Genomic DNA, 25067 nt, shown 5'->3' on the forward strand with positions numbered 1-25067 from the left:
AGATGAATGCAACTCCTACGCTACTGGGCTCTTGCTGTATTTGCATTCAAAATTGGGCAGGAGAATGTAGGAGAGAGCCTTTACACCGTCATAGCTCTGCTTCCTGCGGCTGTTCGCAGACTGCCCTACCTGCTGTACAGCCTTCTACCCTAAGCAATGCAAATCGACTCCGGATGGAGCAAAAAGCCCTGAAGGCTTCCCTGGGTTCCCTCTCCCCCGGGGCTCCCCAGCATCCCCTGCCCTTCATTTACCAGCCCAAACGCTTCCGAAGCTAGAAGCCGGCCACGCAGCACAGCTTTAATTAGGATCAGCGTTAAGTTAAGGCTGGAGATGCTCCGAAAAACCAGCTCCTTCCCCACACAAGCCGGCCGGGGGCAGGACGTTTTTCCCCTAGGGCCGAGAAGCACCGAGCCCAGCACCACACAAGCAGCCAAGGCGAGGGTCCCCGGCACCCCGAAAGAGAAGCCCCCGAGGCAAAGCAGGGCAAAGCGGCGAGCACCGGGCGCACGAAGCCGCCGGCCCGGCGGCCGCCATCTCGGGACGGAGCTCACCTGGCAGGTACTCGGCCTCGAACCGCCGCCTCGTCTCGCTGACCAGCGCCGCCTTGTCCCGGCGCTGCTGAGGGCGAACGACAAAGGGGGAGAGAAAGAGGGGAGACGTGAGGAGGGCCCGCGGCACCCCCCAACCGCCCCCAACCGCCCGCCGTGAGGGAGGGAAGGGGAGCGGGTGGAGGGGGGACAGAGGCGCGAGCCCACTCACGTCAGCCATGCTCCGGGGGGCAGGAAGGAATGGGGAGGGGCGGGGCTCGGAGCCGCGTGACCCCGCGGGAGGGGCGGGGAAACGAGGGGAAAGGGGCGGGGCCTCCGCTTGTAAGCCCCGCCCCCTCCCATCGTGCCCCGCGCGCGGCGGGAGTTTCGGACGGCTGCGCGCTGCCTCCCCTCCCCCCCCCCCCCCCCACCTTCCGTTAGTCCGTGAGGGCTCCGCGGCCCCGCTGCGCCCTCCGCTCCCCGGGCTGGGTCCCTCCACAGGAGCGGGCAGCGCGGCCCAGGATGGCCGCGGTGCCCCCGGGCGACGAGGAGCACGCCTTGCCCTACGGCGGCGAGGTGCTGGTGCTGTGGCTGGCGGCAGCGGGAGCCGGAGCCGGGCGGGCGGAGGCAGCGGCGGAGCTGCGCGTCAGGAGGATGGCGCTGGGCGCCGGGCGCTTCGCGCACAGGTCGAGCGGGGCGTTTGGCGTGGGGGGCAGGCAACGCGACGCCGGGATCGTCTGCTGCGGCTGCGCCACGCATTCCCCAACGGGCGTCGTCCTTCCCTGCGTGCTGCTGAGGAGGAAGAAAAGGAGCGACGCTGTCAAGTACCTGCTGCTCTCGCTCCACGGCTCCAACCGGTTTGAGCTGTCCTGTCAGTTTGAGCTGGACTACGAGCTGAAAGAGGACGTCAGGCTGTTCGGCGGCCCCTCGGTGCTGTGGAGGCACGCCGACAGGCTCTTCTACATCTCCCCCGACACCCGCACGGTGCTAAGCGCTCCTGTCCAGCTTTCGTCTGTTGTGTGGGCGGGTGAAATTGAAGGGGAAGGCACTGTAGTCTTAGGGGTAAGAACCGCTCGCCTGCGAGAGAGCGAAGCTGAGGATGAGCTCTCCGCTTCGGACAGAGCCATCTGGGGCACTGAGTTCTTTGGATACGCGATCGAAGCGCAAAAAATGCTGGCTAGCACGTGCTTCATGCCTCACGCGTACAGCAGGGTGGTATCTTCTGTCCACGTCTGTAAGAGCGAGATGCTGAAAGAACAGCTCAGAACATCAGTCGTTGCCGTCACCCACAAGAATCAACTCATCTGGTTCCAAGATGGTCGCCCTAAAGGTGTTTGTGAGCTTCCTTATGAGAAACCATGTTCAATAAAAACAGCTGTAACCAGTGGCAATCAGTTGCTACTTATTGTGTCTTTTGCCTCTGGGAATATATGTGTTGTACGGAGTGAGAACTTACAGGTATCTGTGGCCTTCAATAGCTCCCTTTTACTATCCTATCTTCTTTTTTTTCTGTATGTATCGTTTTATCTGAAGCTTCTGCAAGTGAGAAGCTACATGTTCAAGTTCTATGGGTTTTTTGTTGATTCTGTTAAAATTTGTTTTAAGTATGAATAATGATAAACTTTCATTTATTTCTTATATATTTGAAAATAAATCCTAGATTCTAATATTTAATAATGCATTTTATAAGCCTGAGCCAAAGCTTCTGTTGATAATTAAAAACTTCCATAGTATGAGGAATTAAAGTTATAAGATGGTTACGAATGGGTTTACATAATTTAGGTTAAAACGATAGTAAATTTGTATCATTTTAAAGCATAACCTTCTTGAAATTGAGAAGCTTCTGAGTCTCACTTTCCAGTCACAAAAAAAACACTGCTACTAAGAAATCATAGAATGGTTTGTGTTAGAAGGGACCACAAAGATCATGTAACTCCAACCTCGCTTTCCTTTCCTGAAGTCAGTAGTTACAAAACTGCTAAGGTTTTGTAATACTCTGTCAAGAAGACACATAACTCAGGAAATGAAAGTGTCTGGTCCTCAGCATTTTATAGATACTGTTACTGTACAACTTTGGCTTTACATCTCAGTTATCTCTGTTGCATATAGTTACACATATTTTTGAATGTTAAAGGTATAATATCTGTAAGTGATCTGAAAGTATTATGAGTTCTAAATAACTTGTACAGCATTCAGCTATTCATCTGTTTGAGTACACTGAAAAAGTGCAATCTTTGCCACCTGTGTTCTGGAAAGTGGCCTTCAAAGAGGAGTGCCTAAACTTTCCCAGTGTTACTGAGGCTCCAAATGATGGATTAAGATCTTGAAACTTCTGAAAGGAGTGTATTCCAGATGCTTGATTAGGGTGCCTCATTCTAAAAGGCAAGCTTCATCAAAATAACATCTCACGTACAAGACTTATCTTCTACTGTAGGTTGCTTCCAAATGGCAGAAGGTGAAGTCTGTTCTGGTAGATGATTTTGTTGGCTCTGGAACTGAGCAACTGTTGCTGCTTTTTAAGGATGACTCCAATGCAGACTTGTTAAATACATTCAAAATAACGGATTTGGGAAGAGTCAACTATGAAGTAAGTTCAGTTTGCCTTTTCTCAGCTGCTCAGCCTGTGCTTACTAAATTAAAAAAAATCTTAAGAAATTATTAAGGTACTGGTGCAAAGTGAAATTGGATGTATGTTGTGAAATGCCCTGAAATTTGAATACAACACTCTCTGTCTGAATTGCAATGTAAGTTATCCGAGGAGATTTGTTCTACTTCCTGGATAGTATCAGCATTCAGGAATTTAAAATAATGCGGTTGAAAATGTTTCAGATTTGCAACAGGTTTGCTACAATGCTTAGCTTTTAGCTAAGAAAATTAAGGTAAATTATCTGTCAATTATCTTCTCATAATTGGGTCTTTGTAATGTACTTTCAAACCCTAATTGCTTTCATAAGATTTTTCTTCTAGAATGCATGCTGTTACTCTTATGGTGTTACCTGTCACACCCCCCCCCCCCCCCCCTATTTTAGTAGGGTGTAATAGCCTGTACCTTTCTTTCAGATTTTTACTTTTTTAATGTTTTTTTTTTTTTTTAGAGTGGCATTAATTACGAAGATGATGTTCCTGCTGCAGAAGGATTGCAAGAGAATGGTTTGCTTACCATCCAAGCTCTTGAAAAAAGATTACAGGTTTGTACTGCATAGTTCTACCTCTGTATTTTCTCCACATTACTTTATCATTACATTATCCAAAGGCTAACGTTAATGATACTGTGTTGTTTTTTTTTTTTATTGGAGAAGTGATTCTTGGAGAAAACAATGTTATTTAGTGTCCATTCTTGAATTGGTGGTAGTCTGTTTCAGTTCTCTCAGTTATAAATGCATATGGGTAATCGGAAGGGTCTAATTTAAACTAAAATTTTGAGATAACGGTGAAACTATCTTATAAAGGCTTTGTAACAGTCATTTTACTGTTAGATATTGAACAACCAGTTTTATAAAATCAGAGTGGCTACTTATTTTGTTCAGCATTACATGCTTTGAGACAGCATAGTGTCAGGTTCCCAAAAGAGTGCCAATGAGCAGCAGCTAATCCTGAAAGAATCAACTTTTCCTCTGTCTATGGACTTCAGTCAAGTCAACTTTGACTTTGCCCTACTTAGTGACCATGGTTATTTCATCACCTGCTGACGGTTTTCTTCCAGTTATTAGCAGCTTTCTTAGGCTAATATTGCAAAGTAGAGTGAGTGAAGTTAAAATGCATCCTTTTAATTAGCTTCATTTATAATACAAGCTGGGGGAAACTTGCTGGAGTATAAGTAATAATGGGAATATATTGTTGGCTGCTAGTGAAACATGAAAATACAACTTTCTAACTTTCATTCTGTTGGTAAACCTCCAGTGCGCTCTCCAATATGTTCTTTTTCGGTATTGTGTGTAGTTACTTTAGTCTAAAGGAGATGGTTAGTAATTGACTAAATAGGAAAATTAAAAACAACATCAAATCCCAGCAACTTTAGGAGATAGTGTAAATCTCAAAGTGAGCCAATGATGTAAGAATGTAGTTAGTTTGTTGAGAGTGCTTTAAGTACGAAATAGGAGGTAATTATTCTGTTCATTTGAGAATTAGTGAAAACTTCAGTGTTGTGGCAGATGGATCTTCAGCCCTTAAAAACTGAAGCAAGTTGACTGGGAAAAAATTAGGACTGAAAAGCAGGAATCCTATCTATTAGGGAAAGTTTAAAAAAATATTTTTCTGTTTTTTAATGACAAAAGAGATGTTTAGAGGTGCGTCTTTCAAAAGATAAGAACTGTTGTTTGGAAAACACTGAACAATGGATTTGTCTTTCCTGGAAGGCAGAAGAAAGTAGTTTGATTCGTTCCAAAGACCTCAAGAGGTCCCTTCCAACCCTAGATTTTTACAGCTCTTTGCTTTGCGTATTAGAGGACTATTGGCTTTCACATACAAAAGTGCATGTTTCCTTCACAATACACTACTTTCTCTTTTTAGACTCTTTTGGTGGTCAGATACTTTAAAATTGAATTATTTGCTCCTGTAGTCTCTCCTTGCTCATTAAGTTACTTTCTCCCTCTACCAGACAGACATTAGTTTTCCATCTTGTTTGTTGATCCTTTCACTTTTGTCATGAAGATCGTCTGCCCTGCCACTGATTGTTAACTGTTTTATGTAACTTGTCTTTTGACATTGTTCTTTTTAAATACCAGCTGTTTTTCTGTTTTACACCTTGGTGGATCTGTGCTAGGATCAAATGAATACTCTGTTTTGCACATTCTAATGGTTCTGGTGGAAGCAAGCCACTGGCTAAAGTTTTCATGCATCATCTGCTGATAGAGTCCTTCTGACAGAGACACAGAATCCTTCATAAGACTTTTTTTTAAGTAGTAGATCTCTAATTTTCAAAGCCGCATGCTGGCTCAAGCACTAGAAGCGAGTCAAAAATCCTCTTATGTTTTAATGCTGTAAATCTTTGCCATTGCCATGGTGATGAATTTGGACGTAGGTGCCTTGGTGTTGCTTCCCTGTTGAGATCTCCGCTGTTCTGTGTGTTTCCCTGAATAGTAAAGTGCTGTTGCTGCTTTGTTGCAATCTGATTTATTACTGAATTTCAAGGATGGTTGTTTTGATACAACAGTGCATAGATGCTGCTTAGCTTGGAAATTTCCAACAGTTATTTAGCCTTGGAGTGGGGGCTCTGATATTCATCATCAAAATTCGGGTCCTGTAGAAATTTGCAATTTAATCGTGCTTTGACAGTCTCTGTGGTATCTCCTATGTTAGGGCAAAGTGAAATAGCAAATGCAGCCCTTTTTCATACCTCTGTTGTTACCCCTAAATATTTTACACTCATGTAGCTGTTTTCTAGCCACGTGAAAACTTTGGCAGGACTGAATTGTGCTCCAATGCATAGAAATAGGCTGCATTTAAGTTATACACAGTAATACATGTAAGCTGCATTTTACAGATGGTAAAACTGAAAAATCTGTAAGTCTATTTTTGGAACTGTTCTAAGTTTCTTATGCATTCATTCTTCCTCAACACTCATTATAGTATCTTCTGAAGAAAACTTCCTTTGGCAGAGTAGTGCAGCTACGCTACAACAGCCACAGCTACAGGGTTTCTGATGATTTTAGTTGGCTGTTCTGGCAGGAATACTGGCCCGTTCTACCTCCAGCTACTGAACAATTTTGTAAGGATTATAATGCCATGTTCTTTTAACTGTGATAAAATTGCTCCCTTCAACCTGGCTTGCCTATTTCGAGGCCGGGTTGGTGGTTGTTTTTTCTTCTCACATCCTTCTGATTTATTGAATTGCTACAATGTCTAATTGTTTCTGTTCCCGTTCTAGTAATGTTGATTTGGTAGTGGGTGGGAAGTTATTCAAGAAACGTTATGTACAACTAATTTTTATTACTATTTTTAGTCTGAGCTTTCAGTAGTTATTTTTCTATCTTTGCTGTAAATCGATCCTTTTTTCTGTTTGTTTTCTCATAATGGATTTTAGTCACTAGAAAACCACACAGCCTGTTACTTACTGTAGCAGCAGCTTCAGACTCTAGGCCTCTGAATTATGTTTCCCTTTGGCTTTGTCTACTTTTTCTGTTTCACCTTTACTTTTCACAGTATTGTAAGTCTTACAGTCTTATAATGAATCTTCCTTTTCATTCTCTGCCCTTTGCAAAAAGGCCACAGTTCTTGGTAGTTTCAGCTTTGTTATTTATTTATTTAATTATGAATATTGTAACTTTAATTGCAGTGTGTCAAAGCACTGGCTGTTTTACTTGCAACTAAGTCTCTGCCTTAATTTGTTTTGTTTCTTACAGTGATTCATCTGTTCTGCTGTTTGTGCTGGATTTTCTCTTAGCTATGTTGTATTCAGCTCTGTACTGCAATGTTTTCATGTTGATATTTATCTTCTGTTTTAAAGTGATGCACTCTTATTTTCTCAGTTTCACAGCGCAAAGGTTGTGACTTCTGCTGACGCTTGTTGGTCAGTACATCTTGGGATATGAGACAAAGAATGTGCATTTCCCTTCTTCCAGAGACAACAGTAACCAAGTGTTAGTCTAGTTTTGCCATGTGATAAATTTCAGTTCTCGTTCTTGTGTCACTCTGTGAGGGGAAGGAGGACTTGCAAAAGTTAGATGGGTCAGCAAGCATAGATGAGCGAATCCTTGGCGGTTTGACTTTTTCTTAGTCTGTGCTTCCCTGTTTGTTTTCTGTATCTCAATTGCTCACTCAGGAGTTACTCACCAGTGGGACTGAGTAATTTTTTTTCTGATGACTGCAGTTAGGAAGAGATTATAGAAACATCTTTCTTCTTAACTTTTCCTTTTCTTTCCCCACCCCAAATCTGACACTGGAGTATTTTGTGGAATCTGGTACTTTGGACACATGGTTTGATAGGCGGCCAATCATTTTGTTTTATGATGGGTACTACTTGCTCTAAATGCTCTTTGCTGTTGCAGCTTGAGTAAATTTCTGTTTTCATTTCTGTTATTTGAAGTGCTTTTTATTCAGTCTTGCCAGTTGGTGATAACTTATCTTGATGTCTTTTTATTTCTTCATTAGTTTAGAGGCTGGTTTTCAGTTCTAAGCTTTGTTCCCATGTCTTTTGTTGACAGTAGCAGACTTCTTGAGATCTTGTTTTCCAGAGGAGAGTTTTGAGGAGTTTTCTTAAACTAATAATCTGGTGCTGGCATGCCTTTTTTTTTTTTTAACTTAGAATTAGCTTAACATGTTTGTCTGTTTGTAAAACTGTTGGCTCTTCAATATATTTACTTGAAAAACAATCAATACAAGTCCTGACAAAAAATCAAAATTGATGTCATTACAAAAGTAGGAGCAATAATGAAAGAGATTATCTACATGATTTGAGAATATTTACTTTATAAGTTTAAGTTCAACTCAAGCTTTAATATTAAGAGGCCAGGACTCTTAGATTCATATTTTGGCAGCAGAGTAACCTGACCCAGACAATTTTTAGAAGCGCTTTTTGAGGAACAACAGGTTGTGATACTAGCGTAAAATGGAAAGTTAAAGGATATCTTGGTAGCTTCAATACCAGTTCTTATTTTCTGTAGACTAAAGCCTAAGTCTGATATCATTTTTATCTTTTACAGGCTGGTCTTACTTCTGTTCGAGAGCTACAGCAGCATTTGGGCCTCAAAAAGAGGGTTCTTACTGAATCATGCAGAGCATTAATAGATCTTGTTGAAGAAAGAAGCCATGTTCTACCAACTGCAAAAAAGGTAAAAAGCAGAAGAGAGCACGGACTACTTCTGAGTTCTGCTGAGCCATTTGTAGAGGGTGCTTCCCTCAACCACTTGTTACTTTTACCAGTAGGGATTGCCACTATCAAAACTCATTAATTTGCTCTAAGTAAAGTCTGGTTCATTCTCTTAACCTGTCAATGCATGTAGATAAGAGTAAATTTAATTGCTTTTCCTTGAAATTGATTTACACAGTACCTCCTGACAACTAGGTTGGATGGAGGTGTAAGCTCTAACAAAGAGTTAGTGACAAACAGCAGGGGGAGCGTACAGTCCTAATTGGCACAGTTGCCTAGATAACATGTTAGATCATGGACAGTTATTTGATATGAAAAATTAGCTGTGATAGATTTGTGTAAGCAAAATTGATTTTATAACAGGGGCAGAGCGAACCGCAAGCTAAAAAGATGATGGGGTTTGTGCAAATGTTATTTTAGTATGTTTCTTTAAATAAACATCCTAACTTACCTGAAATGCACTTGATCGTTCAGTTAATGTTGTTGTTCCCTTCAGGTCCTCTTCAGCCAGGTTTAGACAGCAAATTTTAAGCAATTAATGCAATAATATAACTTCTAATACCTTAAGTCTTCTTTGGACAATTAGTTATATTACAGTACAAGATTTATACTCATGCTGCTTAGGAGAGAATGAGTTGCTTTTGTCATGACAGCTTGTGTTTTAAGAAAAGTCAATTATGTATTTTAAATCTATTCTAGAGAATAAACTAGTTTATATAGATTTCATTTTATGTATCTTAAAAGCACTTCCAGGGATCGCTTCTGGTAAAACACTAAATAACGCAATATGAAAAGAACAAGTATATGCACTTAATTTATCTAAACAAACATTTTTCTGTAAGGAAGGTCTTGTCTCTCTCTGGGATGATGTAGAAAATCCTCCTCATTCTCTTAGTAAAGAGACGTCATCGACATCTAAAGTTCCAGACCACTTCGTAGAGAAATTGTGGCAGCGTGTTGTGGGTGAAAGCTTGGTAGTTGGAGTAAAACTAACTGAATCATTTTACCTGTAAGTATACAAATCTAATAATTTCATTCTGTAGTTTTATAGAAATTGAGACTACAAGTTAAGCCCTTCACTAGCAAGAATGGATTTTTGAGATTTGACTTTTGTCATTTGAACATCCGTGTATAAATTGTTTCATGTGTGTGTCTTGCCAGTATTGTTGTCTCTCTCTAGCACTGTGCAAAAAATACATTAGATAGCCAAAAATTAGTTGCATCAATATAACTACATCGTTACTGGAGACTTTTTATAACAGAGCTTTCTTTGACAACAATTATAGCTCTTTATAGTCCCTATCAGCATAAGTAAGGTACACTGACATCAGCATGTAGTGTAAATTTTTGGTTCTGTCCTAGCTATAATGTCCCTGCTGCCTTAGTGTTAATATCTTGCCATTCCTAGAGTGTGATTTGCTTAAAAAGAAGTGCAGAAGAAAACATTTTAAATTCTCTGATCAATTTAATAGTATTCAGGTATGCTGAAGTCAGATATCCAATCAAATAAAAACCTTTGCTAAGCTAATCTATTATGTAATCACATGGAACAAAGAGGCATTCAATACTTAAAGTTTCAAAACTGTTTGTTTATTCTTATCGTTGTTGTAATGATTTGTTTATTTTGTACATTGCGATTGCTTAGTTCTGGTAGTAATTACTACTGATGTCATTTCCCTCTTAGATGGAGGGAGCTAATCTGGAGCATACTTTAAAAGAGCAGGATTACATTAAACAAACTTATGTTGGTGGAGACAGAACTTGCCTTTTGACCTATATTCCCACATACAGTGTAGCTGAGACTGCGTTAGGGTGAGCTTAAAGAGTGTTGATGCCACTGAAAACAATTCCGGTGGCTGTGAGGGAGCTGACCTATTAGGCCCTTCGGCTGTTCTGCTGGAGCTGTGGGTGTATTATTTCTCAACTGCCAGGTTGCTATAACTTTACAGGAAAGTTGACCTTGTCTTCTTGACAGCCTGTTAAGAGCCACCGAGGCAAGAGATTGGTTTTGCCTTTCCAGTGCTTATTCTTTTAGCTTTGATGACAATTTGGTTTTGAAATTGAAATGCCTAATCCCTGTATAGCTTCAGAAGCCCTCAAGATTTGTAACTGTTCTTTAAAAATCAGCAGCAATATTGCCCTATCCCCCATTTTTACAGTTGAGAAAAGATCTGTGAAGATGACGTCATTTGTCAAAGGTTACCTGGTAGGCTAGCAGCAGAATCTAGGTCTTCTGGTCTCCAGTTCAGTACTCTATACAACAACCTGTGGTTCCGGGTAAAAGGGCTTTCTTTCTTTCCACCCCAAAGCTGTAAGTCTTTACTGATTATTTTATTGGCTTCCTACTAATGCAAGATTGTAGTGATATTTTAGATTGCATTGTGAGGTGGTGATACTCCTCTGTGAAGAAAATTAGACATTTATAAGACTTTCAGGTGTCAGTGATATCTTGAGACCGAGTTGATTGACAGAAAAAAAATCTTCATTAAGAGAAGATCAAAAACAGCACTATTAGGATTTCATGAAAGAACCCTGTGTTGAATGAACAAAGCACTTCATACATTTCAGGAAATTACTGAATGTTTAAGGAAATAGTATTTTAAATCTTTTCTTTTACTCTCTACACACACTTCTGTTTGAATACCTAAAAAGCAATATAAAATACTAGAATAGCTTTTAGTCCTCAAAGACAGCAGAGCTGATATTTTCTGTATTTTTTATTAAAAGAAGATTTGGATTTTAAAAATAGATTACAAATGGTGTAGAGTATCTTCAAGAGTTATGTAGAATTTTCAACATATTCTGGGGGAATTAAATGCCTAAATTATTTGAGTTAAAGTGAGGCATTGAATTCCTAGAAGCTCTTAATACCAAGCTTAGATGAAATAGTCATTCAAAATACGCTCTTTGTGCAGTTTCTGAATTAATTTGGAATGATATTGGAGTTTGGTAGTCTTACAAGTCTGTATATGTCTGAAAAGTTTTGGTTATTTCTCAGAACGCGAAATGCATTCTGTGAGTGCAGTCATCTTACATGGATTTTTACAGGTCACTGAGTGATGTCAGTTTATCTTTAGTGGTGGATCAAGATTTCTCTTCAATTTCTCCAATTATTGAGTGTCGGAATAAAATCATTAAGCTGAACAAAGCCTTCTCAGCATTATCGGTTTCCTCGTGTCAAATTGAGCCTCCACCGAAAAAGATGAAATTGGACCTGCATAGCAAGAATGATCTGAAAAAAGAGGTTCATAAGAAATGTTCAAATATTCATCTGGAAGGAGCGAAGACAGTCACTGCTGTTACCAGCCTTTCACCCTTACTGGCATTTCATTGTGTATGTTGTGTAGTTCTACTACATGCAAAGAAACAAAAACATCAAAATGATGGTTTACAGAAGAGCAAAAAGATCACTTTACTCTGTGGGAAAATTTTGTTAAGTCTGGAAGATATCTCAAATGGAAAATATTCAGTAAAGATGCTAAGGGATAGTAGTTACTGTACAGGTAAATGGCTTGATATGATTTGGGTTCATAAATATATGGTTGATTCTTCTGTTTATTCTAGATGAGGCTAAGTTTTCAGAGTGTAATTATGTCTCTCTCTTTGAACGCAAACTGCATAGATTTTTTAATTTAGAGCTGGGTGAAATACAAGGCAGAAGAAACTTATCAAAATGGAAAAAAACATGACATCGATTGCTATAAGATTTTGTGATAGCTAGCATTGGTGCTGAAGTGTGTCTGGAAAGGTTAACTTTAAAGATAAGTCTGAACATGGAAAGCTGCATCCTGCTTTTTTTCCTCTAAGATATTTACTATAGATTAGACACACTTTTTTCTGACTTAGAATTACTATTTTTCAAATAATACCAAAGTAATTGAAGCTTTTCCTCATCTTCACAGCTATTAATTTTTTTTATTATTATTTTTTTTTTTCTTTTAAAGTTCCTGATTCAACTGATTTTGAACTGGGCTTTTACTAATGTAGTGAAACGCCCTTCTGATCATTTTCAATGAATTTTAATTTTTTCCTTTAATGCTATATCATCAGCTAACACCAGCATGTCATCTTACTATAACAGGAGGCTATTAATAGTATTCTTTTGGCAAGGTTGTGCTTATCTTTAGAGCTCTCTTATTATACAGATGAGGCTCTGTTAATCAGGTAACCATTTTGCTTGACAGAAGTAGGTGTAAGAATTTAGGTGAGAAGAAAATTTCCAGAGAACACTCGAATGCAGGTGCAGACTCTTCAAGTAAAACTAGGAGTGTGAAGCAAAAATCGATTCAAATTTACTGCATGCAACCTGATCAAAATATTTAGGTCAAATATCTTTTTTTTGTATTTTCTTGCAGGTTCCATGGAAGACATACTTGCTGTCCTTGCAGCATCTATGAGATTTTCCTTTCAGATTCAGTCTTCTGACTTCACATTGACTTCAGTAAATTCATGGTTACTTGGAGAAATGGAGTGCACGCCATTTAAAGAATGCCATGACCACATATTCTGTCATAAAGCAGGAAATGTATACGGTACAGTTTTTAACTGGACCCTGAAAAGTCCATTTGAAGGAATTCTAACACTATTTTGCAGGTAAAATTGGTCAAAAAGTGTGCAGTATATTTATCTTACATGTATGCTTTAAATCATCTTTGTTTTTTCCTGCTGGTTTGCTACAGCTGCATAGAATTATTTTCATATCAGAGCTATGTCAGAACATGAATTGTAATATTTAATGCTGTCTTTGGTAATACATTAGATTCCAAATATTCTAGTCTCCTTTAATATGCGCTTGGTGCTATTTCTTTTTTTCATTTCAGTGCATAATAATTTTATATTCAGTATTCTTAGAATAATATACAAATTTTATCAGCACGTTGATTTTCTAAGAAAAAATTTAAGAGAATGTTAAAAAAAAAAGTTGAAATTGAACTGCAAATAGAAATGTCTTTCTGATCAGTGTGAGAAAACTAGCTACTTAGAGATGCTTGTGGATGCTTTTTGTCTTTTTTTTCTGAAATTTCTTAAATTTTTCTTTATAAAAAGACATCTGAGGAGCTCATCTGGCCAAACACAGGAAATAAGACAATTTTGAAAATCTCTGCATTCCTCTTAGAATGAATGTTGATCTGTCACTGCATCGTATGTGCTATACAGGTGTCCAGGGAAGTCAGTTCCCTGTTGAACACCAACACTGTTTTATCCTGGGTTCTTACTGATTTTGAATATGTGAATCTAAGTGTAACACTTTCTTACCAGTGACCATTCAAAATAGACAAGTGGTGAGCCGCCAAACAGCTGTTCAGTGCACATCTACTGACATCAACAACCTATCAATGACTGACTTTTTTGGGTTTTTGCCCCTGCATGCAGACCAGGAAACACATTTCTTTGTGTTGTCCCATGTGGTCTTTACATATGATGAATCACTTCGTAAAGAAAGAAGCGATGCTTATGTAACTGTGCATATGTAGAATTAATGGTGGTGAAGCAACAGTTCTTTTGATGTACTTTGTCTAAGTGTGCACTCCATTAGAAAGTCCTTGCTTACAGTTGTGTATGCTGTATACATGGTACTTAAAACCGTAATCATCCAAAGTTTTTTCCCTGCTTAATCTGAAGTAGCTTTTCTGTAGTTACCACTATAGAATTTTGAACATACAAGGTAGGTTAATAATAATACTCTTATTTTACAGAAGTCTGACAGTCTTGTTCCAGTGCCTTCATAGCCTTACTAGAGTTCTCCCACCAAGCTGTGATGTAAAACTCCTGAAATCTGGAAGCAAAGGTGTACTTACTGAGCAGTTAGCACTGGCTTTGGAAAAAGAAATGCTCACCTCACGGACTTCTCTCTCCTCAAAAGAAAGTAAAGCTGAAAACAGTTTGACAAGACAGAATGAACCTGGCAAAAATATCAGTGATGCTCCTGTGGCTTCTTTACTGGACAGTGAGGACAAAGTTCAGCAATTCAGAATGAAGCTTCAGAATGAACGGGAAGAGAGTGTGCTAAATATGAATCAGACAATGAATGGTACCCTTTACCAGGAAATGGCTTTGAAAATAGCAGAAGCTCAGCTCAGTTCTGATATGATTGTGTGGAGACTGAGCAAGTCCTAGAAACTATTTATTTTGAACAAAGTTTTAATTAAAAATATTGTATTAAATATTTATATTTTCATAGATACTTATTCGTATTATTTTTTTAATCTCTAGAAATAACTATAGAATAACTAATTTGGTGACTTCTAGTTCAGCAAAAACGAGTATTCAAGAGTCATTTTGTTACAGATTTCTAAAATACATTAAGGTATTTTCTAATAAATGCTATTTCAAAGTTGTAATTCTTGATCTTGAAATACATTAGAAAAAATAGCAAGCAAGTACTGTTCAAAATAATCCTATTTAAATTTATAAGATGACTGCTTACACAGACAATGCTAAGCTTTTTAGAAATCTTAAGACTGATCTAAAGTTAGATCTTAAGTTAAGTAAACAATTTTAATTCATAATTTAAGTATGGGTTTTGACAAATTCAAAACAGCAACAGCCTATTTTCATGATAGATCCAGTCTTTTAAATAACTTAGATTTAGTGATAGCTCTTAAGGAAGAAATCTCTGACCATACCTTGCAGACCAGTTTTTCAAGAGGCCACTGTTAGATCTGAGACAGTTTGGAGAACTTATTTGAGCTGGAGAAACTAGATCAGGCCGCCTACGAAATTTCAAGTACTCCTGAACATTCACCCTGTAATAAAATGCTTTTAGATTTGAAAGGTCCATCCCCATCCAGAAGTCTGTCGTAGGACTAATTTGGTTGGTAAATCCTAGATGAAACTCTGTCCTTCCTTGGACCTTAGTCCAGCTACAAAGACATAAGATTTGTTTGCTCGTTCCCTCAGTTGTAAATGATTATCTCCTGATACTAGCTGCTCAGTGGTTTTGTCTTATCTCAAATATTTTAAGTAATAAACAACTCCTTGTCTATGGAGTTGCTTCTTGTTTGAAGATCATAGAATCATTAAGGTTGGAAAGGACCTCCAGGATCATTTGGTCTAGCCATCCCCCTACCACCACTATCACCAACTAAACCATGTCCCTAAGCACCACATCCAACCGTTCCTTGAACACCCCCAGGGACGGTGATGCCACCACCTCCCTGGGCAACCTATTCCAACACCTGACTGCGTTTTCTGAGAAGAAATGTCTCCTCCTTCCAACCTGAACTTCCTCTGTTGCAACTTGAGGCTGTTCCCCCTAGTCCTATCACTAGTTATCTGTGAGGAGAGGCCGATCCCCAGCTCCCCACACCTTCCTTTCAGGGAGCTGTAGAGAGCAATCAGGTCTCACCTGAGCCTCCTCTTCCCCAGCCTAAACACCCCCAGTTCCCTCAGCCGCTCCTCACAGGACTTGTGCTCCAGGCCCTTCACCAGCTTCGTAGCCCTGCTCTGGGCACGCTCCAGGGCCTCGATGTCCTTCTTGTAGTGAGGGGCCCAAAGCTGAACACACAACTCAAGGTGTGGTCTGTAGCACCTGTGCATCCCAGAAGAGAGCTGCCTGTGATCTTGCAGGTACTACTAGCTGTGACAGTTGTTATTCTTTATCAATTTTTCTTTTTTTTTCTTTTCTTTTTTAGTTTTGTAAGTGGCAAAAAGCTTTGAAAATCCCAAATGATAATAATTTGCTTCCTTTTTATGTGACTTACGTAAGCAAAAAACCCCTCGTGTTTGTCACCATTTTTCTAAGGTTGTCAAAACTTTGCTTTTCAGTTCTCCTGTAAACAAAGTTTTAATAGTTAACAATTTCAGCACACGCTCTGACAGTAAGAGTTAGGTGGGAAGAACGAAAGATTTATTAATCTAAAAGAACATTTCAGAAGAATACTGTATCTTTTTTACATTAGAATGTTCTATGCATGTTCTCCAGAAGCATTAGAGATGCCAAGAATTTATTTTCAAATGGTGATGTTTTTCAGTGCAAGATGTCATCTCATGCTGGCAACCAGAGTTCAAGTAGTGCACATCTAAAGACAAAACACTGGCTAGAAAAACAGTAAATAAGAAAATGCTTTTGTGCTTCCAAAGTTCAATTTTGTTTAGTGAGGTAGTCTCCCTTTTGTGACACTGTGACAAGTAATGAATGTCTTTATTTTAGGATACAGACAAGGAAATTTTTCATGAAGTTGTCAAGAATGCCTTAAGAAAAGACACTCTGTATTTACTGGATGAGAAGGAAATATTAAAACCACCCACAGAGAGAAAAAGCCCTTGTTGTTAAGCCACAATTTGGTTCAGCCCACAGTCAAAGCTAAGAGCTCATTGTCAGGGCTTGGCAATCTGTTGTCACTGGAATTCCCAGAAGAAAATATCTAATTATAAGCACTTTAAAAAAAAAAATGCAACCCTGTGGTTTACAGTTAAAGAAGATGCCTTGGTAAACCAGCTGAGCAGGAACTTTCAGAGCAACAAAGTTATTATTCATCACAAGGTACTTGAAGGAGTTTATGCAAAGCAGTGGAAACAGTCCAGTAATTGACTTTTATCGTAGCCGCATGGTGTCATGTAGTAACTAACCTTAGTATGTGTGTCTCTGGATCTAAAAAGAAACCTCCATTTGTGTTCTCATCAACCCCTTTGCTGAACTAGTACATTTGACCAAATAAAGAGAAGCTTCTAAAGGACAGAAGTTGTCAGTTTCTAATTCCATGAAATTGTTACCTATTATTATTTAAAAGCAGAAAAGCAGCAGTGAAATCACATAATTATGTGACTCTCCCTTAGAGTAGAACAACCCATACAACAACATGTTTCTACTACAGAGCTCTTCCGGAGACATGAATGCTTAGTTTGCAGGTCCTCAGATGAGGTCATTATAAGCTTTCCTAAGACCTCTGACACTCCTGAGAGTAGTTTTCCAAGTGACTGGTAATGCATGAGGATATTGCACAACTTTCACTGGTAGTGAGTGATGCAATTGGTAGATGCACTGTATATGCATGGGAGATTCTTTAACGTGGCAAAATGCTTGGAAAGTTTCTGCGGGTATGTGTTCTGAGCCAGAAATCATGCAGAAAATGGAGCTGTTCTGAACAGAGGTGGTTTTCTTTAAGCAAGTCTTTTGAGAAATGAAATTGGTTCATGGTAGCAGCAGTCCCTGTTAGGTGGGGATTGGTATTGCCAAGAAATACCTGATAAAATATTTGGATGCTTGATTCTGTAAATTTGTTTTTCCCTAATAGTGGATCAGGTTGGGGAAGATGCAGATCACAGCCAACAGAACACTTTTTGTTAATAAAGCTCTTGCTAATAGCAGGTAACTTCACACAACACATTTGCTTATTTGTAATTACTCAGTAGGAGCAAATACTGGGAGGCTAATCCCAACCCCTCAGAGCTCTGACTTCCAGGCCGGTAGTTCAGAGAACTCCTCGAAGGGTCCTTTGCTTTATCAGGTGCATACATATAAACCTGCAATGTTTTTGTCTTCATATAGCAACTGCTACCTGCTTATACATGGTCCAAGTTATGCAATCTGCAGTTGATACAAGTGTGGGTGGTAGTCAAATTATACCCAGAGCCAACTTGTCTTGACCCCAAAGAGTCAATAAAATGTAGTTTTTAATTTCTGAAAACCAGCAAACATCAGTGACTTCTGGCAGACAGCTAAAGTTTTCTGGCCAGTAATATGTAGATATGTACCTTGCAATGGCTCTACTACCAGCTGTTTGAAAAAACTTGGCTGTAAAATAGAAGCCTGGTGAAAGAAGTATGAGTTGTCATGACTAAATGCACTCTTACGTCTGTCTTAACACTTTTAAAGTCTGCATGATTTAAGACTGTAAGATGAGGTATTGTGTCAAAGGACTGTTTTTCCAGCAAAGATGGTATAATAAATAAAATTAGTTGTTATAGTGAGTTTCTCTGTTGTTCTCAGGCCTCTCAGACAGGGAAAACCTGTCTGCATTAAAGCATTCTCTGTTGGATGGCCATATTTCTTTTTCAAGCATGTATATGTATGTATTTCTACATTTCAGATCAACCAAAAGGCTGCTGGATTGTTCCTGGTAGTAACAGCTAAGCCTTCTCTCTCAGCTACTAATTAATTTTTTCCCACAGCTTTTGATAATTTAGGAACTGTGACAGTCTTGTGACTGTTTTAAATCATTCTGACTGTGCTAAGATGACAAAATAATAATGCTAGCATGTTTATCCATGACTGAGTTACTCATTAAATACTATTAACAAAGATGACAGGGTCAGCAAAAGGAATATCCAAATAATGGTAGGGTTTTTTTTCTTCTCTTCCCTACTTTCCTGGAAGAGCTGAAGTTTGACAGAGGTAAGTAAAAGTCGATGTAGGGATTTAAAATCTTGAATAGACATAAAGGCACAAGTGCAGGTGGGTTGTTTTTTGTTTTGTTTGTTCTAGGTTTGGATCTTTTTATTTATTTATTTATTAGTTTGTTTTGATTTGACTTTTTTTTTGTTGTTTTTTTTTCCCCAGATGTTCTCTGCTCTGTATTCTAGGCATGACGCTGGGTAGGAGCAAGGTGAGCATCTTGATTCAGCACAAGCTTCTAGCCAAGAGAAAGGTTGTATCAAATGTTCCCAGGGGAAAGGCAAAGGGGTAGGAGGTTTCATACTGCTCTTTAGTCTTATTAATTATTGCTTCAAGAAGGTGATACTACTTTGGTCTTTTGTGACCTCAGGTTTCTGGTATGTGGCAACCTTACCCCTTTAATGCATTGAGAAATTCATAATCCATAGGTGCAGGATGGCATTTGCGTGTTTATAACTTGGTTAGAGCAAAGACTGCTGGGGTGTCAGGTCTGCATTAGTCCAGTTCCTGCTTGAAATCCAACACTCACAAAACCCTGTTGCTTAACTGTGGTATTTAGGTCAGGTCCATGGGTTCATAAGGCAGTCTCAGGTTAACTAATCCTCCTCCTCATTGTTTAAGTGGAGAGGTGGTGAATCATCTGCCCAGCTGCAACCCTTACCTCTGCAGAGAGGTGTAAAGAAAAGTGCTTTGTAATGAGTTCTTCAAAACCACATCTTCTGCCTCTGTACCTGCCCCCTTCCCTTTTCTCAGAGGCCTAGTTACAATTTTGAACTGAACATGTGATGTCTTTTATGATTCTGCCTTTGAAATGTTCTCAGGCATGAGGGGAAAAAACAGAGGCTGCAAAATCTTCCCAAATACCTGGATGATGGGGCTCTGCTGTGTCTGCACAGCCTGTACTGTTCCCTCCCTATAGGCTCTACCAACGCCGTGCTTTGAGAGCCTTCATGCTTTCCTCCCCCTCTCAAAAGTGATCAAATGCCAAGGACCAGAAAGACAGTCACTTTTAAAATTAACTTTGCCCAGCGTTTGTCATACTGGGAACAGCTATATTTTCTTTTCCAACAGATATATCTCTGCTAAATCAGATAATCTGTGGGTAAAAGTCACATCCCTGATGCAAAGCACACCTTCATAAAGCTTTCAGGTGCCTGGAAGACTCAAGCAAGTAATTCTGTAACACAGAAAAAGCATTTCCTCTCCACAACCCTGACCACTACCACCACCCCTAGCCCCTACTTGATGACTAATTTTGGGGATAAGGTGTTGAGGTTTTTGTTTGTTTGTTTGTTTGTTTGTTTTCAGCTTTCTGTAATTAAGGCTTCCTCTTAATTCAGCTGTGCTTACTGGCAGTGGATTTTATTGCTACTCATAATCATTCAAAAACTTTTCTTTGAATTTGCCTCTTAACCTCATGTAAGCAGTCACTAAATGTATTGTTATACTACTACAATTTAAAAAAAAAATCTAAATATAGATTAATGGATAAGATTTGTAGAAATTCAAAGAGGGACTGAATTTGAGAGGGGTTGACAGATTTTTTTGCCTTTATTTTTCAAGTATGAAACTTAATGGTTAAATCAGCCAGGTGTGTCCAAATGTTTATAACATAATAGCTTCTTTAATGATCCCAAGTCAGTTGAGAAGGATGAAGTTACATCAGAGAAATCGGAAGAAGTTGTAAAATTGTAGGAATGCAGACTTACCCAGTGCAATGAGAAGAAGCAACAAGAGACAGACAAACCAGTTCAGTACTCTTCACTGTTTGTCAGCTGTTTGAAAACCACCACCTAATCACTGAGAGCATCTGTTGAATTTGAAGATCTGTTCAGCACAAGTAAGAATCAACTCATATTCCATAGAATCACCTAGGCTGGCAGAGACCTTCAAGATGATCAAGTCCAATCATCAGCCTGACTTTTGCTCACCTTTAGTACATTGTGAGCCCTTCCCCATTCTGGCCAGTCAGTGTAACGACCACGTTGTACATAAGAGTGTTGCCTTTCACCATTCCCTCAAAAAGCTGTCCATGACAGGATGATGAATACAAAAGCCATCCTATGAATAACGATTATTGTCACCTCAGCAGGTGAGTTGGAGAAACCCGAAGTTACATTTTCCAGTGGGAGTCAATAATCAGCCTGCTAATGCTGGTGATTATTATGAGATTATTATTTATTTTATTTTCCTAGTGATGTCCATAACTTTCTCAAAATACATGACTCATATTTATTTAGTCAAACACTATTTTGGTTGTGGTTAATTAACTAAAACATTCAAGACTCTAAAATTTGTTCATTCCATGTGGTCTCAAGTCATGCTCATTGTGGCATAATTTACCCATTGCTTGTTCAGAGAAGTGCCTGCATAAATGCAGGAATGAACCATTGTATTCCTGGGGTAATTTCTTAGTGTTTCCGTCTCACTGCAAAACTAAGTGAACTATTCCAATGAAAAGTGCCTCACTGGTACACAGCACTTTCTTGGTAAAAATGGTATTTTTAAAATAGAGTTCAACATTTAATAATTTTAAGGAAATAATATTAGTTAGTTTCACCCTTTAAAAGAAATTAATTTCATTGAAAAAGTGTGCTCTGACTGTATATGTCTTGCTATGACTGACTGATACATTTCAGAGGCTGGAAGAAATAAGATACTTTATTACTGCGATGTTTTGCCCCTGAAAGAAATAGCTAATTTAAAAACTTTTCTTTGTTATAGTTGAATAAAGAAATAGATCTGGCAGAAATACTCAAAGCAGATGAGTAATGATCCCTGTTTACTGGATTTTCCCAAAACTTCAATATATTGTCTTCTGATAATCCACTGAAACATCATAAACTATATAGGCTTCTCTGGAAAAAAAAAAAAAAAGAAAAAAGTTAAAGAAGGAATAAATCCCTCCTTTGTTTTTCCACTGAAGTGATATAAATTTGTGTAAACTAGTTTATTTTCTGCTTAAATTGACATGTTGTAGGCAAAATGAGGATAAATAGTAGAAGAGTCCTGCCATTTTGAAATGGAGTCCTTCTGAACTAAGTATTTTTTTTTACTGGTTCTTGAAAATTCTTGGAGTGAATTAAATTCCTTAAAAATCTACATTAACCTTCTAACTAGTAGTGTGTCTGAAGATCCAGAATTTGAATGTTTTAAGAGACCGAGGATAGCCTGAGGTTATAATAATGATTACTTTAACACCATTTGAAGTTTTTTTGTAGTTTTGGTTTGTTTGTTGTTTTTTTTTTTTTTGGTGGTGGTGTGGGATTTTGTTTGTTTTTTAATTTACTAGAATTTGTGGCATATTAGACAGCTCACACGCATGTAAATCTACCCCAGTGACACACCTAATCTAGGGAAAACTCACTTTTAAGCCATGTGCCATTCATGGGCCATCATCTTGCCCAGTGATATTTCTAAAGTCCTCTTATATTGGTTGTTAACCCTGTCCCACACACCTCCCCTTCACCTGTGGAATTTAATTTTTGTTGTATGATTAAAATTAAGAACTTCTGCTTTTAAAATTGTAAAAAAATTTTGACATGTCGACATGTCAGCATTTTTTCATAGGGCTGGGAAGTGGCTATAACCAATATATATACCATATATATAAACAATATATATAACTAAACTATAACCAATCTTCCACTCTGAATCTTGATTTAAAAATCTTTTGGGATTCACTGCAATCTTTCCTTTCTTCCCATGCTTCCCCTTTCCCTATCCTGATCTCCTTTTTAGGCCTGACGAAACCTTTGGTTAAATCCTGGCCTCATCCAAGAAGACAACAAAGATTTCTAAGGGCGTCCATGGTCTGTACCTCCATGTGGTGATTTGGAACCTGCTTTGATCTCAGCTCGAATTTCAGTGCTGGAGTGGGGGGGATTCCACAGGCCCAGAACCAAAAAATATTTTTTGCTTTTTTGCCCAAGCTTTCATCAGCTGTTAGTGTAATTTTTGAGTAGGCAGAAGTTGGCTGAATGTCCCAAGTTAAAAGCAGAGAATAACAAATAATATACCCAGAAATTACTTCAGACCTGAATTTGTTTTGCAGTTAATTATTGTTTGTTTCTGAGTCTCTGTTCTTACTCTTTTATTTACTCTGACAACAAATGTGATGCTTCAATTTCATTTGAAATTGTTTGTAATAAAGCAGACCAATAATATGTCCATATTCAACAATGTAATAGTACATCTTGTTTTAGTAATTGCTAATGATATTTTGGGATGTCAATCTTCATGTCAAATTGCTCAAATTGAGAGCTAAATGAACATGTGCTTTGAATACCATAGGTGGGCTGGAAAAGAAAACCAGACTTCAGTCATAAGCTATGAGAAATTGTTAAAATTACATTTCAGGACAGGGGAACACCATTCCAGGGGAACTCCAGAAAGAATTATTAAATTTTTTTCAGTGTGCCCCTCAAAACATAAGGAGCGCTACAGCTACCACCCTGCCACTGAAGAACTGCTCAATCTCCCTGTGACAGGAGCTGTTAAATGGAAAAGTGATATTCAAACAACTAAGGCAGTTGGGTTCTTCCTCTTGTGAGTTCAAAAGGAAGAAGAGCAGGAGGAGTAGTCCTCCTGTAAGATGGATGCAGGCGGCTCTGAGGATGTGGGTTTCTCTGAGGTGATTTTGGTGATTTGTGAGACTACAATTTGGGAAGTGGCTTGCTTTTTTTGAGATGTTCTTTCGTATACCTCTGTGGTCTTGTGCAGATAGCAACATTAGCATAAAACATTTCATTCACCTTAGAAGCTTCCACAAGATAACCAGTGCTGATACATTGCTTCAAAGGCATCCGTAGGTGCTAAACAACACTGTTACCTTATATCACTTCCTGAAAAAATATATAAATAAATAAGTGAATAAGTTTCTCATCTGTTTCTCATAAGAGGTTTTATCTTTTCCCCTGTCAGTTTACAAGTCTTATTCTTGTTGCAGGTGATGTGCATTGATTTACCTCACCTTTGTGCTGGAATCCCTTATCAATCTATTCTGAATCAGAGCAAATCTTATCTTGTAATATAAGGTTCCTGAGCTTCTCTGCTTGCAACATACTGCAATTACAAAGCCATTTACAAATTTATATTTGCCACAGGAGGAAAGAAAAATCAGGCTTGAATTTAATCCTCTATTATCTTGAAAAGAAAGATTGTATCACTGAAGGAAGAATAGAGAACTTCACTTGATACCTGAAAAATAATTTTTTTTTTTTCCAAAACCAAAAAGTGACTTTGGTATTTAATTTGAGGTCAGCTAAATATGTCCTTTCAAATACTCTTGGAAGAAATAAAGTCATATTTAAACCTCTGGGTGACATTGATTGGTGGCTAGCATACCGCATATCTACTGATTGATAATCCATGGCAGACAGAAATGTTGCGTGCTGAAGGTGCACCTGGCTGCAGCTGCCCTTGGTTGCCGCATGAAGTAGTGGGTGATGCTGTGAGGCCACCTGTGATGGAGGTCTCACTGAAGGCCGTGTGGAGGATCTCTAAGATGGGCTTTTATGACCCAGTTTATCAGCAGGCCCTGCCTTGCCCCAGCGGCGGCCGGAGGCTGAGCTGGCCTCAGGTGCCTCGGTGTCCCCAGACTGCAGGGAATGCCTACGTAAATGTCTCCATGCACTGCTAAAGTGAGGGTGGCAGGGCACGACGCTCTTGGTTTATTTATGTGTCTGGAAGCTGTGTGGGTTTGGTAACAAAACATCGGGTTTATGCAGTGAGTTATTTGTTTCTTTTTCCCCCTCCGGGCAATCTAATTCATAAAAATCCTTGTTTTTCTCTATCCATCTCAGTCACTTGCTTGCAGTGACAACTACCAAAGAAGTTTGCGGAGTTAATGAGCAGATCCCAGTCTGGGAGCACTTTACTGGTGACCCAGAGTGAAAGCTGTATTCATGTGTGCACGCTGAGGGCTGGGGGACACAAGGCCAGGTCCCCTGCCATGGTCTCACTTTCCAGCTGCTGTCAAGCTAAGGATGGTCCTGCTAAGAAAGTTCATGGTTCAAAGCTGAAGCAAAATCATTTTTTATGAGGCAGGCAGTTAGATGTCACTTTGCCGTGCTACAAAACAAACATCTCCGTACCCGGTTTTAACACGAGACGCCACGGTCTGACTCTGCCCCCAGCGCAAACTGACAGAGATGTTCCCAAAAGTGCTCCGCTGTTGGTGGCTGGAGGCAGATGGCTGGCTGAAGAGCAAACACATGGGGAAGGGACGATTTCTGTCACTGTGTAGCTGGAGCTTGGCTGTGTGTGTGTGACAACGAGGATGCAGGTGAGGAGTAATTTGTGGTGAATAGGTTAATGCATTAGACTCGAGCAGCTGTCTCACCTTTAGAGGGTCCTCATGTTTCAGTTCTTGCTTTCTGCCAGGGATCTCTAAAAG

General features: G+C 39.2%; 2 protein-coding genes across 2 annotated transcripts in view; one reads left to right on the top strand and one right to left on the bottom strand.

Moving 5' to 3' along the window:
• Nucleotides 1-853, bottom strand: part of MOSPD2 (motile sperm domain containing 2) — a 34590-nt gene extending 33737 nt beyond the window's left edge. The window contains exons 1-2 of the mRNA XM_080554168.1: nucleotides 760-853; nucleotides 552-615 (exon numbers count right to left, since the gene is read on the bottom strand). Coding sequence (XP_080410294.1) covers nucleotides 552-615; nucleotides 760-768 — 73 coding nt within the window. The 5' untranslated portion in view covers nucleotides 769-853. The remainder of the gene's footprint in view (nucleotides 1-551; nucleotides 616-759) is intronic.
• Nucleotides 854-920: 67 nt separating this feature from the next.
• On the top strand, nucleotides 921-17017 carry FANCB (FA complementation group B). Its single transcript, XM_080554043.1, has 8 exons — nucleotides 921-1985; nucleotides 2962-3114; nucleotides 3623-3715; nucleotides 8168-8296; nucleotides 9177-9343; nucleotides 11383-11837; nucleotides 12690-12927; nucleotides 14031-17017. Exons 1-8 carry the CDS (start codon nucleotides 1050-1052, stop codon nucleotides 14449-14451), a joined length of 2592 nt encoding a protein of 863 aa, XP_080410169.1. The 5' UTR covers nucleotides 921-1049; the 3' UTR covers nucleotides 14452-17017.
• The last annotated feature ends 8050 nt before the right edge of the window (nucleotides 17018-25067 follow it).

The sequence above is a fragment of the Anser brachyrhynchus genome (genome assembly GCF_964034855.1).
Source record: "Anser brachyrhynchus genome assembly, chromosome: 1".
In the NCBI taxonomy this organism is placed as follows: Eukaryota; Metazoa; Chordata; class Aves; order Anseriformes; family Anatidae; genus Anser; species Anser brachyrhynchus.

Coding starts and splice junctions, on each gene's coding strand:
- FANCB (XM_080554043.1), top strand. CDS start 1,050: ATGGCCGCGGTGCCCCCGGGCGACGAGGAGCACGCCTTGCCCTACGGC. Junction 9,344..11,382: donor CTAACTGAATCATTTTACCT/GTAAGTATACAA, acceptor GGATTTTTACAG/GTCACTGAGTGATGTCAGTT. Junction 11,838..12,689: donor GGATAGTAGTTACTGTACAG/GTAAATGGCTTG, acceptor ATTTTCTTGCAG/GTTCCATGGAAGACATACTT.